Raw genomic sequence first — 16287 nt, 5'->3', positions numbered from 1 at the left:
TAATGGGTTAATACCAAAGAAAAAAAAACTAGTTTAATAATTTAAAATATCAATATGTTAATTATATTTTTATTTATAATTTAAAATGCTAATATATATTATATGATTAAGGTGAATTAGGAAGTGTTTTCTTTTATGTTTTAAAACGACATAAAATCAATTTAGTACAAAGTGTGTGTAACCCTCGATTTATAAGCTGATTTTGTAGGTGGAGTTAAACTTAAAGTTCATCTTTTAATATGATATTAGAGTTATGATTTAGAGTTTATCCTAATAAAATTTATTATTTATTAAACATATTATTTCACCCGCTACCAAACCATATATTCATGCTAAATCCTGGATACAAATGTATATACCTCTAGTATAAATAGTCTTACGTAGTAACAAAACTAGTTTAAAGCATAAGTTACATAATAACAAAACTAATTTAAAGTATAAAGTGGACGAATAACTGACCTTACAAACAAATATAATTTTTATTTTTTAAAAACTATAAAAAAGTTAACAAGGTAATGAATTTAGTCGAAGATGATATCTCAACACCAACAAATAAAATACAACTATCAGCTTAAGATATTAATATTTTTAATTACTTTTTTTAACTTAAAATGACATACATATTATTATAATTTTAAAATAGTCATCGTGTGTGTAATATTGTTCTCCGTGTGAGTTTTTTATTTTTCAAGGAGAACGGAATTTTCACAACCAATTTATTTTTTACTTCCATTTAACATTTCTTTTCACTATTTTTTTACTTTCCTTTTATTTTTATAGATAAAAAAATATTTTTTATGATTATTTTACTAATAAATAAGTGTTCGATAATTATGACATGAATAATGGTAAGATAATAATTTTTTATATTTATTTTACATAGATATAAAAAAGTAAAATAGTTATTAGAGAATAACTTTTTATACTTTTACATGAAAAAAAAGAATAAAAAGCTAGAAAAGATTTATATGCGTATCATTTTTCTTATGAAATAGCATTAATCACATCTTTTTCATTTTTCAAACTCTATTGACTCAATTATTATTATTATTTTTCATTTTCAAACTTTATTTATCGCAAAATTAGATCTTTTGTTGGATTTTTTTGGTATTCCATGTTATTATTTTTTTAATATATTTTAAAAGATCATAATCATAATTTTAAAAGCATAACCCCAGAACATAAAAACCAGAGAATCCAAATTCCTGGCGAGTCCACCATAGAACTACCTGTTCTACTCTAAATGCACTAGCATGTCCAACTGATCTAAACCAAATCTGCGAAACGAAAGCAGGCAAAACATACTCACGCAAGAAACTACAACACACATAACTCAACAACAACTTTCTCATCACATTATTTTTCCCTCTACCATCTCATCTTCACTCCCATTCACATTCTCCACCACCCAAACCAACAACGTAGCAACCACAACCGAAATGGAACAAAAACAATCTACACAACACCACAACCATGACTTCATCTTCCGTTCCAAACTCCCCGACATTTACATTCCCACGCACCTCCCTCTCCACACTTACATCTTCCAAAACATCTCCCAATTCAACCACCGACCCTGCCTCATCAACGCCGCCACCGGAGAATGCTTCACCTATGCCCACGTCCAACTCACCGCCCGCAGAGTCGCCGCCGGCCTCAACAAACTCGGCATCCAACACGGCGACGTCATCCTCCTTCTGCTCCAGAACTGCCCCCAGTTCGTCTTCGCATTCCTGGGCTCCTCCTTCTGCGGCGCCACCGTCACCACCGCTAACCCCTTCTACACTCCGGCGGAGGTGGCCAAGCAAGCCGCGGCCTCCAACGCCAAACTCATCATAACACAGGCGTCCTACGTGGACAAAGTGAAGGATTTCGCGAGGGAAAACGACGTCAGAGTGATGTGTGTTGACGGGGCGCCGCCGCTGGAAGGTTTCCTTCAGTTCTCGGAGTTAACGAAGGCAAACGAGAATGACATTCCCGGCGTTAAAATATCCCCAGATGACGTGGTTGCGCTGCCGTATTCTTCTGGAACGACGGGGCTTCCGAAGGGAGTGATGCTAACGCACAAAGGGCTGATTACGAGCGTGGCGCAACAGGTGGACGGAGAGAACCCTAATCTGTATATACGCAGCAAAGACGTGGTGTTGTGCGTGCTTCCACTTTTCCATATCTATTCCCTCAACACTGTTTTGCTTTGTTCCCTTCGAGTTGGGGCTGCAGTTTTGATAATGCCCAAATTCGATATAGTTAAGTTGATGGAGCTGGTGGAAAAACACAAGGTGAGCGTGGCGCCGTTTGTGCCACCCATCATTTTGGCCATTGCCAAGAGTCAAGATTTGCAGCGATACGACCTGTCGTCGATTCGAGTGATTATGTCTGGCGCCGCTCCTGTGGGAAAGGAACTTGAGGATTCTGTCAGGGCCAAACTTCCCAACGCCATTCTTGGACAGGTAATTATTACCATTAATTTAGGATGAAAAATAATAAAACAGTGATATACTAACAGACATAATAAAAAATAAAAAAGATAAAATAATGTAAAAAAATTATGTGTGTTGAAATATTATATTTTAAAATAATATTTTCTCATATCTTAACAAACCTCTGCCTCGATAATATAATAATATATTATAATTTTAAATTAAAATAAAATTATATAATTAAAATATTATTTTTAAGAATTGTGAATGGACATTTTTGTTTGATTGAAGTTACCTTATCACCGCCATTTATAGCAACGAGGATTTCGTTATTTCCAGTTACACGTTTACCTAAAGTGGTGGAATTAGTTTACCTTTTCGGCCTTTTTGGCACCTTGCTCTTTGAATTACATGAAGAAACAGCTGACACATGTGTGATGTCGTGAGTCCACAGTAAGTTCTGTCTCCCAAAGTCCAACCATGGTCCAATGAATAGGAAAACTTTCTTTTTAACAATTTTTCATGACAATATTTTGACAATTATCTAACTGACAGCTTTTCATTGATGCATTTACAATATTTTTTAAAAAAATATTTAAAATGAAGCAATAAATTTTTGACATGTAATATTATTGTTCAAAATTGTTGTTAAAATATCATCATCCCAATGAATATAAATAATTGCGTATCATTGTTATTTTTCATTTAGTGAGATGTCAAAGAAAAATGATAAAATAGAAAAATTTATAAATATTTTATCAAAATAAAATACTGTATTTATTAGTTTACGAAGAGACTCTTAAACGAGAGATAAAGAAAAGGTGAATTACATCAAATTTTGAGAAAAAAAAGAGAATATGACCTGTACTAGCAACTTTATGGAGTTATGTACTTGTAAATCGATATCTAACTATAATAAGCATGTATTTTCATTCTTTTATTTTAAATTTTAATTCTTATATTTTTTTTTCTAAATTTATCGGGGTTTTGATTTATAATAAAGTATTAATTATCTTATTCTTAGCTACGTAGCTATGGTAATTTGTGATTAGGTCTCTTATATCCGTTACAATTTCTTTTTCAAGTCATTAAGAATAATAGTAAAGAAAAAAATATTTATGTTCTTCAAGATGTATTAAATTTTCACTCACACCCCTTTTAATGATAACTTAGATATTTACTAATACCTGTAATTTTTAATTTTACACAGATCTTCTTATTCTTTATAATGTGTATTTAGGTTTTTAAAAAAAACGTGTCTATTAATTAAAAAATAAATTTAGAATGAATATTAAAAATATCATTTTAGAAAAATGATAAGAAAATTCATAAATTTAAATTAAAAAAAAGAAAAAAATAATATTGACAAAATAGATAAATGAATTTTTAAATTTATTAATAATTAATACTAAAATACATATCAATGAGGTAATTAATAAAAGTTATCTAATAATTTATATAAAAATAAAATTTTCTTTTTGACGAAAATGGTCTTAACTTCGTATGGGTAAGGTTGGCCGTCGTTTTGTCAGAACAAAAAAACGGAGTCGAATTGATAAATACACCTCTTTTTTAAGTAGAGGCCCTATCATGTAATTATAAACTATTGTGTATAAAACCTAACAGACTTGACTTTTATGGTAGTTGTTTTTCATTTAAAGAAGGTATGGCCATCAGACTGAAGGGATAATTTAATATTTTTGACATATTTATTACGGATATAATTATCATGCAGTTAAGTATGTTATCATTTCATTTAAAAATTTCATCTATATTTACTATTTTCTAAATATAATATTTTTATCATTGGAAAAAGTTATTACACGTTTGTTTAAAATGTTTTAGTCATCAAAAGATGATTTTGAAATTTGACAGTTCCGTGTGGAAGCAACTACAGTTGCATAACTACAAAAAAAAAAATTATAGAAAAATAATACTTTCACATACAATTTTTTTATATTTATTTGATATTATGGTTTTTTAATTTATTTATTTTTTTAAAAAAGAAAAAAATTATGATGATCCTATTCAGTATTACTCAGAATTGTAACAATAACAACAGTACAATGTGTGTTTTGTAAAGTCTTTTTCTTGTTGACCGTTAGTGAGAAAGAAAATAGAGAGATAGAGAGAAGGATAAGAAAAAACGCGAAGATTGGGATTGATTGTGCGGTGCATATAAATGCAGGGTTATGGGATGACAGAAGCAGGACCAGTGCTTTCAATGTGCTTAGCGTTTGCGAAGGAAGCAGGGCATGTGAAATCAGGTTCGTGCGGGACCGTTGTAAGAAATGCAGAGATGAAGATCGTTGACCCTCTCACTGGTGCTTCGCTGCACACAAATCAAGCTGGTGAGATTTGCATCAGAGGCAACCAGATCATGAAAGGTATAATTTAGGTTTTCTACCATTGCTAAATTTTTTTACTGAAATTCACACAAATTTTAATATAATTACACAAATGGAAAAGTTTTACATTAGAAAGGATCACTTCAGAGTGAATTAGTTTGTAGCAATGTGTAACAAATGAATTAGAGGACTAAGTGCTGACAAAAAAAAAAGAGAGGTCTATGAAAACTGCATTAGATATTTAGTTAATCCATTTTTTGGTTATTAGGTTACCTAAACGATGAAGAAGCCACAAAAATAACTATAGACGAAGAAGGATGGTTGCATACGGGTGATATTGGATACATCGACGATGATGACCAGATTTTCATCGTTGATCGGTTGAAGGAGTTGATCAAATACAAAGGATTTCAGGTTGCTCCTGCTGAGCTCGAAGCCATGCTAATTGTGCACCCAAAGATTTCTGATGCTGCCGTTGTCTCGTGAGTTCTGAATTTACCATATAATCTGACTTTTTTTTTGCTTAGTTTTCTTTTTCGACACAGATTTTAATGATGAGGTTGATTTCAGCATGAAGGATGAAGCTGCAGGAGAGGTTCCGGTTGCGTTTGTTGTACTATCAAATGGTTCTAAGATCTCTGAGGAAGAAATCAAGCAGTACATCTCAAAGCAGGTTTATTATCGTTTTTGTTTTATTTTCTTCATTAAATAAACTAAGAAATAAAAATACAATATATAGTGTTCAATTTCACTTAAATTAATTTTATAAATGTTACGAAAGCTTATAACAATTATGCTTTATGCTCCTTCTTTTGTTGTCTTTGTCTTTGAATTATGCGAAGAAAATTTCTGTGTAATTGTGGCAGGTTGTGTTTTACAAAAGAATCGGTAGAGTTTTCTTTGTGAGTTCAATTCCGAAGGCAGCCTCTGGAAAGATCTTGCGAAGAGAACTGAGGGCAAGGCTTGAAAATGGTCTTCTTTCATTGTGAATTGTGAATATAGGGGACGACCTAATTGAGTCATTTTTTCTTAATGGTGCTCCCTCTAATTATAAGCACTAGAAGAAAAAAACGTTTAATGCCAATAATAGTTTAATTGGAAGACCTAAAAAATGCTATTTTATATCTCGGTAAATGTGTGTAGAACAAGCTGCTACTAGACGAGCGAAGCTCCTATGAGTTAAAATATAAAGACCGAATTGGTTGGGGTGTTTATGTAATGTTTCCTATTTAATTTGCAAATAAACTAAAATTAAATGTCATGTGGAATTTTAGAAATGTTTTAACTCTGCATGATATCGGTCCGAATTTTGACACTAATGGTGGTGATTATGATTATTATGTACTAAGTATAAAAAGTAGTATAGGGATGAACTGTATACGATGATATTTTTATAATAAAACTATTTTTTTATATTATTTTAGTTATAACGAGTAGAAAGTGATGTAGTGTAATTTTAAAATAAATAAGAAATTTTTTTATACTAGTATAAAAAATTAATATTGTAACATTTTTATAATTAATAAGAAAATATTTAATATCAATTCTAATTATAATTAGTATAAAAAGTATTTTTTTTATTTTTTTATTAGTAAATAGAGGACTTTCAAATGTATAACTTTCATTTTTCTCTTTTCCTTTTCTCGCTCTTGTGTCTTTCTCTTTCATAATCTCATTTCAGTCAAGGTTTTTTCCTTGATATAATCAGCATATAATGTTCATCACGTTTCAATCAAGAGCAATACAATAGGAAGATTAAAGCTTCGTGTCATGCCAACCATCCACAAAATGGGGAAAGAGTAGACTACGTGGGGTTTTCTCAAAAGACATAGAAGGCATTGAAGTGTCCTTTTACACTTTTGCAAACATCGCAGCTACAAATAATTTCTCATATCATAACAAGAAGAGGTTGTAGACTTGTTTATAAGGTGATTTTTTTTTTCAGTTTTTTGTTGTTTTTAGGATTTATATTGACTTCTGAATAATTCTTCTTAACGTTGTATTCATCATGTTGTATTTATCATGCATGAAAGTTATGGTGAAAAAATAAGTGACGAAAATCAATTCTTCAAGTGCGTAGTGTTGGACTATTATACATATAAATTGAACTAATTAATTGACCCACTATGTCAAATGCTTGAAAATTGTTTGAAATATTGAGTAAGAAAAGTTTTGTTGTTTGAAATACTTTTTACATCAGTTGTACGTTTAACTAGTATAAACAGCATTGCGTTTTATGTTTATTCTAAAACTCATATGGAAGGTAAAAACTTTTTATATCAACTGTATTTATACTTATTCTAAAACGAGTATAATTTTTTTTATTTTATTTTGCAGTACTATTACAAGCTAATATATGTTAGTAAACTTAATTTTTTTTTTAATTTCCTTGATTTATAATAATATAATCAATTCCAATACCTAAATCATTATTATATACAAATTAAAATTAAAATATTAGTTCTTAAAAAGTTGAATGAGAATAACCAATATCCAACAATATTAGGCTTCCAAGATATTTGAAAAAAAATGCATTCAATCACGTAATGATAGATTATACCAATCATGGTTAATGATAGGTTCCAAGAGAACAATTGCTCCCATTAATTGAATTTTGATAGAAAAAGCTATGGAAATATAAACCAGAATATATTAACAAATGTGTCAAGCTAGCCTATAAATAAGAACCTTTTTAAGATCTATAAAAAAGAGTTGTGTTGACGTGGCTATTAAAACAACTCCAAAATTTCTTAGCCACAATGCTCACCCGAGTTGTTGTGAAGTTGTTCTACCTAAATAAATGATAGACTAAACAGATTTGGATCACCACATATTCCAACCTCTCATCTCAAGATAACTTATTCACAACATAACCTCTTTCATCAGATCACCAGAAAAATGGTCGGTGGAAAATTCGTTCCAAAATATCTTAATCCAAATTTTTCCGTTTATTTTTATTTTTATTGTCTTCGTTCATAAGATTTTTTTAAAAAGTTCATATATTTTTTTTTAAAATTTAGATAAGCATGTTTTCTACTGGTAAAATATTTTTTTAATAAAAGATGTTTTATAAATATATGTTATACATTGCAAAAGTGGTTTTTCTTAAAATTTTTAAGCTCTTTTTTTTTCTTCATAGATATTGAATGAAAATATTTTTAAAATAAATGGTTTCTATTAATAAATAAATGTTGTCGGACTCGCCGAAAATTTTGGATACAGACCTGACCATGATACTTAACTTCCATAGTTTGGACTGCAGTTATAAAAAGTCCTCTCAAAGTTATAAGTACATACATGCATTGAACCATTCTCGACACACGCATGACCATTAATCACTTTGTTAGAATTTATTTATTTTTGTTAAAAAAAGTTGAGTTTTGTATAAAAAAATAAAGTCTATAAATATTAAATTGTATAATTTTATATTAAAATAATCTTAAATCTTTAGTATAAAAAACTTACTGTTCAAAATTTTTCAAAATTATCAGTCTATTTACGTAAAAGAATTTTCAACGCATACACTATGACTTTTGTACTTATTTTTATTTAGTTCTAAGTTAAAATACTAACTTAGTATTTATTTTGAATCAGTTTTTTTATTTTAATTTTAATATTTTTTTTAATAAAATTTTAATTTTTATCAATTTTATTTAATTTAGTAATATTTATTAATGTGAAATAAATAAGTAACAGATACCGAATAGTATAAATCACCTTTATAATTTTTTAATTTTAAAAATTTTTCAACTTAAAACAAATATTCACATGTCAAATAATGCCATATTTGGATCAATGACACGTGTCGATATTATAAATTATTATCACAAGTCAATATTTTATATTTAACTTAGTTTTTAGGTTTGTTGTTTTTGTTTAATTTAATTTATTTTTTTAAAATTGAACAATTTGTGGATTTTCAAATTAAGACTAAATTAAATATTTATATAAATATTATAATTTTTTTATATACCGATTATGTGATTAATATAGTATATGACTTTTAAAATGAAATGTAAATATGGTATTGGAAGGCTGGAAATTAGGTCCCTCAATACGTTTGTCATGTCGTAAAAGCATTTTTTTTACTCTCGTGTTTATTCGAAAATCAAAGTCTTTGTTTGGTTAGTTTGATGTGTGATCACAATTAAGATATATAATATTTTTTTTCATGATTATTACCTTTGGTTTTGATCAACTCGAGCTTACAACTTATCATGCCAAATGAGTAGTATTGTGCACGTTTACATCGTCACGCCATTTGCGGGTGTTGATTTTTTTCTAAAACAACCTTTATTTCGTAGGTTTCAAAAAAAATTGCATAACTCTAACCCTTCTATTATTTCGTTTATTTTTATCCAACAATAAAAAGAACCACAAAACTACATAATTTAATATTATAATAAATAATATTTAGATAAAATCAAGTAAAATAACTCAACAATATAACACTTAAGTCATCCCATTAATAAAAAAATTAAACTATGAAAATTCAATTGAAAAATATAACTTTTCAAAGGATTAATTATATTTGTGGTTCTAAAAATTGAAATTAGTCATCTCTTCGAAATATTGACAAAATTTAGTCATTTTGATTAAAATTTATTAAGTTTATTTGACATTTCAAACATGTTTCATGATAACATCATTTGAGTTTTTATGTAGTTTCGACACATTTATGTTTTAATGTTAGTTGTGAAACTTTTATTATAACAATTGAATTGTGTTAGCATAAAGCTGAAGGGAAGTAGTTTTGGCAAGCATTAGCAGAATTCCAGTCTCCTTTCCTGTCCTGATTACTGTCAGCTTTCTTATACCAAGGGGGGTAACCGTGTTTGGAATAACACTCATCGATAGTATGATTCATTTTATTACAATAGGAGCATTGTTTTCCATAGTTAGGGTTCCTTCCTCTCCCCCTTCCTTGACCACGTGGTCCATTTCCACGCCCTTGGTTTTTCCAGTAACTGTTTGAGATTAGCTCAATAGCCTCCCCTCAAGCTGGATGGTGTATAGTCACTAATCCAAGCTTGGGAACAATGGATTGGAACCGCACGCGATGGGGAAATTTAGTGAAGATATCGGCCAGCTGTTCATCCGACCGGACAGGGAGAAGACGTAGGAGATTGGCTTGTATTTTTTCACGAACAACGTGACAGTCAAGCTCTATGTGCTTGGTCCTTTCGTGAAAGCTCTGGTTATGAGCTATGTGTCGCGCTGATTTGTTGTCACAGTATAGAGCAGGAGTTCCAGCTTCCTGTGCTTGAAGATCTTGTAGGAGATAGTGAACCCACTGTATTTCACATACAGTGGCTGCTAGGGCACGATATTCCGCCTCGGTGGAAGATCTGGAAACAGTGGGTTGCTTTTTGGATTTCCACGAAATAAGGGATGATCCAAGGAAAACACAAAACCCTGTAGTGGACCTTCTAGTATTTGGACATGTTGCCCAGTCTGAGTCACTAAAAGCTTTTATGTGAACTGGAGAATCAGCTCCAAAGAACAATCCCTCCGAAGGCTTAGACTTGATGTACCTAAGAACATGTTGCACAGCCCGATAATGATGGTTAGTGGGAGATTTCATAAACTGACTTAATAGATTAATAGAAAAGCACAAATCAGGTCTGGTATTGGTAAGATATAGTAACTTCCCTATCAATCTTCGATAGGAGCCAGGATCTGCTAAGTAGTTGTCCGTTCGATACAGTGAGCTTGTATCACTTAAAAAGGGAGTAGAAGATGGTTTGCATCCCAGCATTCCTGTCTCCTTAAGGATGTCCAACGCATATTTCCTTTGACAAAGGTGTATACCTTTTTTTAGATCTGGCCACCTCCAAGCCTAGGAAGTATTTGAGTTCTCCTAGGTTCTTTATTTGAAATTTGTTATGCAATAAAGTCTTTACGTTGTTGATTTCAGTCATGGAGTTTCCAGCCAATATGATGTCATCTACATAGACAAGTAAGGCAGTAAAATCTGTAGAAGTGCCTTTGATAAAGAGAGAGTGGTCAGATTTAGATTGAGTATAGTTGACAGAAATGAGAAAGGAGGACAGTTTTTCAAACCATTGTCTGCTAGCTTGTTTTAGTCCATATAGGGACTTGGTAAGCCTACAAACCTGACCCTCTTTATGGGTGTTAAGACCAGGTGGTGGTTCCATGTAAACCTCTTCATTTAAGTCTCCATGTAGGAAAGCATTGTCCACGTCAAGTTGATGTAAAATCCAATTATTAGAGGCTGCAAGGGCAATAAGTAGTCTAACAGTAGTGAGTTTGGCAACAGGGGAGAAAGTTTCCAAATAGTCTATCCCTTCTTGTTGAGTGTATCCTTTTGCCACTAGGCGTGCTTTGTGTCTTTCTATAGTGCCATCAGCATTGTATTTGGTTTTGTATACCCATCTACAGCCAATGGGTTTCTTTCCTGGAGGTAGCTGTGTTAAGTACCAGGTGTTATTATCTTGCAAAGCCTTGATTTCCCTCTGCATAGCTTCTTCCCACTCGCACATGCCTTTAGCTTCATTATAAGACCGAGGCTCATCATTGGCAGAGATGGCCATAGTGTACTTTAAGTGCTTTGCTGTCAAAGAGTCACAGGACAATAGATCAGCAATCGGATAAGGAGTTTTGAAATTATTTTTCACAGATAAGGAGTGATTAACCTGATGCACATAGTCATTGAGATATTCAGGGGTCCTTCTAACCCTGTTGGATCTCCTGCAACTATGATTTTCTTCATCATTAGCAGCACTGTCACTGTTATTGTTATCAGCAACAGTTTGTTGAGTCTCCCTTTGCTCATTGACATCCATCTCCGTATGTATTTCATCATCAATGGGGTTGTGACTGCCTAGGAGGTCATCAAGAGAAGTGGTTCTACCTTCTCCTCTGTCAATAACTTCCCTGTTGTCACACTGGTTTTTGTAGGGAAAAATATCTTCATAAAAGACAACATTTCTGCTTATGAAAATTTCCTTAGTGTTCATATCAAGAACAACATAGCCTTTGACACCACCTTTGTAACCAAGGAAAACTCCCTTTCTAGCTCTTGGGTCAAGCTTATTTCTGCTGTTCTCAAGGGTAGAAGCAAAGCAAAGACACCCAAAAACTTTGAGATTCAAATAGGTGGGGGGAACACTATAAACAAGATCATAAGGAGTCTGGTTATTAAGAACGGGGGAAGACAACCTATTTATCAGGTAAACAGCGTGACTAACGGCATAGGACCAATAGGCATTAGGCATATTTGATTGGAAAAGAAGGCTACGGGTCACATTAAGAATATGTTGGTGTTTTCTTTCCACAACAGAGTTCTGTTCAGGGGTCTCAACACAACTCTTTTGATGATTAATGCCATACAAATTATACAAATTAATACAGTTAAATTCTGGTCCATTGTCCGACCTAATAGTTTTAATCACTTTATCAAATTGATTTTTAATCTTGACAATGAAATTCTGTAATAAATCCCTTGTCTGACCTTTATTGTTCATTAAAAAAATCCAAGTATGCCTACTATAGTCATCAACTATAGTAAGAAAATACTTGTGGCCGTGAACAGAAGAAATTGAAAGAGGGCCCCATATGTCACAGTGAATCATTTCAAAGCAATTAGCAGTCAAAGAATCACTTTTAGAAAAAGGTAATTTATGTTGTTTAGCATAGTGGCAAGCATCACAAACAATATCAGGACCCATTTGCACATAAGGGAACTTATCACATATCTGTTTCATAGTTTTATGTCCAGGGTGGCCTAACCTATAGTGCCACAAATTTACATCAACATGTTCATAAGAGAAAACAGACTTTGAAATGAAATTTTGGTCCGGATTAGGAAAGGCTTGCAGATAATAGAGACCTTGGTACTGTTTAGCATACCCAATCATCCTCAATGTAGAATTCTCCTTTATCTGACAAATCTTAAAGGAAAAGGTTAGACTACAGTTTAAGTCTCTAATAAGACTTTGGACAGAAATTAGGTTGAAACAAAAATCTGGGATATATAGAACATTAAAAATGACCAAAACTTTAGAAAATTGAACAGTCCCTGCATGTTCAGCAGTGATAATAGTGTTATTTGGCAATCTGATAGAGATAGGATAAATTTTGTAAAAAGTAACAAAGTTTCTTTTATCATGGGTCACATGATCTGTGGCCCCTGTGTCAAGAATCCAAGAAGAAATACCTTGTTTGGCCTCTATGTTATCTCTCTGCACCTGGTTGATCTTGTGAGTGGGTTCATCAACCTTCTCTATCATCTTGAGGAGCTTCTGCATCTGCTCAGGGGTAAAAGAGTTGAGGGCAGCATTGGTGCTGACCTGGTGAGCAGATTGAACGCCCTCTGGACCTGAACTGTTTTGGCAAGCATTAGTAGAATTCCAGTCTCCTTTCCTGTCCTGATTACTGTCAGCTTTCTTATACCAAGGGGGGTAACCGTGTTTGGAATAACACTCATCGATAGTATGATTCATTTTATTACAATAGGAGCATTATTTTCCATAGTTAGGGTTCCTTCCTCTCCCCCTTCCTTGACCACGTGGTCCATTTCCACGCCCTTGGTTTTTCCAGTTACTGTTTGAGAAGTTACTGTTTTTATCAGCAGTGTTGGCCAGAATCTTGGTTTCAGCAGTTTGGCCCTGGTTAACAATGCCCAGATCTTGTCTCTCTTGCCTTTCTTGTTGCATGATAAGAGAGAAAACTCTATTGATGGTGGGGAGAGGATCCATCAAAAGAATTTGGGTTCTTACAGTATTATATGTGTCATTCAGCCCTTTTAAGAAGCATATTACATGCTCTATTTCTCTGTATTTCAGAGAAATCTTTGAAAGCTCACAGCTACAAGGGATATCACAAGTACAAGTGGGTATAGGTCTAAGAGATTCTAATTCTTCCCAAAGAATTTTTAAATCTGTGAAGAATTGGCTAACACCTCTCTCTCCCTGTTTAATTGAATGGATATCTTGGAGCAAATCAGAAATTTTAAAATAGTCACCTTTGGAGAATCTTTCTTTCAATTCTTCCCACAGTTCTTTGGCCTCTTCAACGTATATTACACTTTCTGCAATTTCTGGAGAAAGAGTCTTTATCATCCAGGAGAGAACCATCATGTTACATCTCTCCCAAGCATCAAACAAGACTTCACTTCTTTGAGGTTTCTTGATTGACCCATCAATAAACTTGATTTTATTCTTGGAAAGGAGAGCCCTTCTCATGCTTCTGCTCCAAGATGAGTAATTGTTGTCATTTAGGACTTGAGGGATGAGAGTGAGTCCTGGATTCTCCCCAGGATGCAAGTAGAAAGGACTGGTAGGATTTGCAGATTGATCCATGTGTTCCATATCAGTAGAACAATTCAAGAAGAAAACAAGAAACAGTTCAAGAATTAATGTTAGTCTTGAAAACAGACACAGCGGAAGCAGAGCAGGTATAAAACCTGCTCTGATACCATATTAAAATATGGCCCAGCACATTTCCGAAAATAGAGTGGCCCAATTAGATTGGAGGCCCATACAAAAGCACGGCATCATTTAGATAAGGGAGCTGGCCTTCGTGTCAGACAGCAGAAAGGGAAAGAGCCTAGGGCTCTCCAGGCGCTAGCGAGAGAAGTGAAATGATGCCTTCCAAGAAGATGCAACCATGGATGTTTCAGAGAGAAGAAAAAGGATGTACAGAGACTCGGTCAGAGGTAAGTAAAGAACGCTCTTGTTGTATATTTTCTGTAATGGTGTGTTTCTGTATGTTCTGTTACGACTGAAAATAAAAGGGGAAGAACTCTATTTATAGAGTTCTTTTGGGAAAGCGGGAATAACAAACTAAAACGGATTACTGTTTTTTGACAGTAACTGTTTGAGATTAGCTCAATATTGATGTCTCAAAGTCAAGTCTTAAATGCTCTTGTTGCAAGAAAATCTTTACTGGTTTATCTTTGATTCTTTGTATTGTTTGTCTTAGGTTGCGTTAAAATGTAGTTTAAATCCGAAAACCTCAATTTATACTCAAGATAATCAACTATCAACTTATAATAATCAATAATCAATTTTGAATTTGCAAGTTTTGTAGCGTTATGAATTCATTTTGAATTCGGAGGTATCTATAAATTAGATTGGACTCTCTGTTCTAAAATATGAGAGTAGGAAATATACAAAAAGTGTATTTTTGAAAGTCTTATCTATAAAGTTTGCTGAACCCTTGTGTCGTGGCTTTGAAAACTGGACGTGTTGGCATAGAGTGAGAAGTTTCACGGGAAGTGTGATTGAGTGTTGTTGAGTTGAAAGTGATGGGGAAAAGGCCAAAAAATATAACAACTTATCAAACAGTAATAACACAACGGAAATTCAATCCCCCTTCTTGTGAGAATCTGTGAGGAGCACCAAACAAATAGAACAAAAATAGAATCCAAAGCACAAAGAGACACCGACAATTTTTAGCGTGAAAAATCCCTCAATGCAAGGGTAAAAACCACGAGTCGTCCAGACCAAAGAAAAATCCACTATGATCAATAATAGGGTACAAAAGAGTCTCCAATAATAACACCAAATGATGTGTTCAATAAGCCAATTTAAATAAGCACAGATGCTTACAAATAAGAACCAAGAAGATGAAAATTCCAAGAAACAGGACTTCTGGTGCGGGACCGATTTCTATCTTTCTTACTTTTTTAATTTGTTTAAATTGTATTAAGGAATTCATATTTACGTGAGAAAATTATTAAAAGAACAATTTACGATAAGAAATCAGTTCACCCCTCCTAGTTTGTTGAACGTGTTAACCATTCATTCCATTGCACCGCTCTGACTAATTGTTTATATGATACATTTTCTTCAGTATCAGTTTAAAAATATATTTGAAATGTTAAATAATTTTAACAATTTTTTTATTAAAATAATTAAATTCATGCATTAATCTAAAATTGGAAGACTAAATTAAACCAAAGTTTTTTTTTAAATAACGAATTTTATTTTTTACTAAAATTTAATGAACCAAAACTATATTTAATAATTTTTCTCACTAGTAAAAAAAGCGGATTCTGACGCCCCATATACGCTTCGGTTATTGAGAAACCGAAGCGTACAAGGTTATATACCTCGGTCCCCATCCAACCCGAGGTCAAAAAGCCATATTGCTTCGGTTAACACAAAACCGGTGCCTATAACGTAACTACAGCCTCGATTTGCTATGAAACCGGTGTCTAAACCCCTCCATATTGCTTCGTTTGGAATGAGACCGAAGCCTATACACCTCTGCTGGTCACTGAAAAGTCTGAACCCATCCCTATTGACTCGGTTAAAGGTAAAACCGAGGCCTATTACTTGGTCAAATCTGTCACACCACACCTGACCCGCTTTTTCATTTTTTTCCTCTTCTTTCCTCTGACACTCTCATCTCATTCTCATCTTCCCTCTCGTTCTTTCCTCATCTCACTCTCATCTCACTCTCATCTCACTAAACAGAGAGGGTGCAATCTCTCTTCTCCTTTCCCACTTGACAGCCACGGTGCGAGGACGAGACGCGATGGTGGTCGGCGT

The 16287-nt window shown here is 33.0% G+C and overlaps 2 protein-coding genes across 2 annotated transcripts; one reads left to right on the top strand and one right to left on the bottom strand.

The window, feature by feature from the left end:
- The first annotated feature begins 1171 nt into the window (after positions 1-1171).
- On the top strand, positions 1172-6045 carry LOC124835105 (4-coumarate--CoA ligase CCL1-like). Its single transcript, XM_047309983.2, has 5 exons — positions 1172-2450; positions 4609-4807; positions 5037-5250; positions 5339-5441; positions 5635-6045. The coding sequence occupies exons 1-5, from the start codon at positions 1440-1442 to the stop codon at positions 5755-5757; spliced, it is 1650 nt and encodes a 549-aa protein (XP_047165939.2). The 5' UTR covers positions 1172-1439; the 3' UTR covers positions 5758-6045.
- A 7206-nt stretch (positions 6046-13251) lies between these two features.
- On the bottom strand, positions 13252-14100 carry LOC148207023 (uncharacterized). The gene has a single exon (XM_088109368.1). It carries the CDS (start codon positions 14098-14100, stop codon positions 13252-13254), a length of 849 nt encoding a protein of 282 aa, XP_087965494.1.
- Between the last annotated feature and the right edge of the window lie 2187 nt (positions 14101-16287).

Source organism: Vigna umbellata, chromosome 1, assembly GCF_029865625.1.
Source record: "Vigna umbellata cultivar VRB3 chromosome 1, Vumbellata_1.0, whole genome shotgun sequence".
Classification (NCBI taxonomy): domain Eukaryota; kingdom Viridiplantae; phylum Streptophyta; class Magnoliopsida; order Fabales; family Fabaceae; genus Vigna; species Vigna umbellata.
Note: the sequence above shows the minus strand (reverse complement) of the source record. Positions and strands in the feature narration are given on the sequence as shown.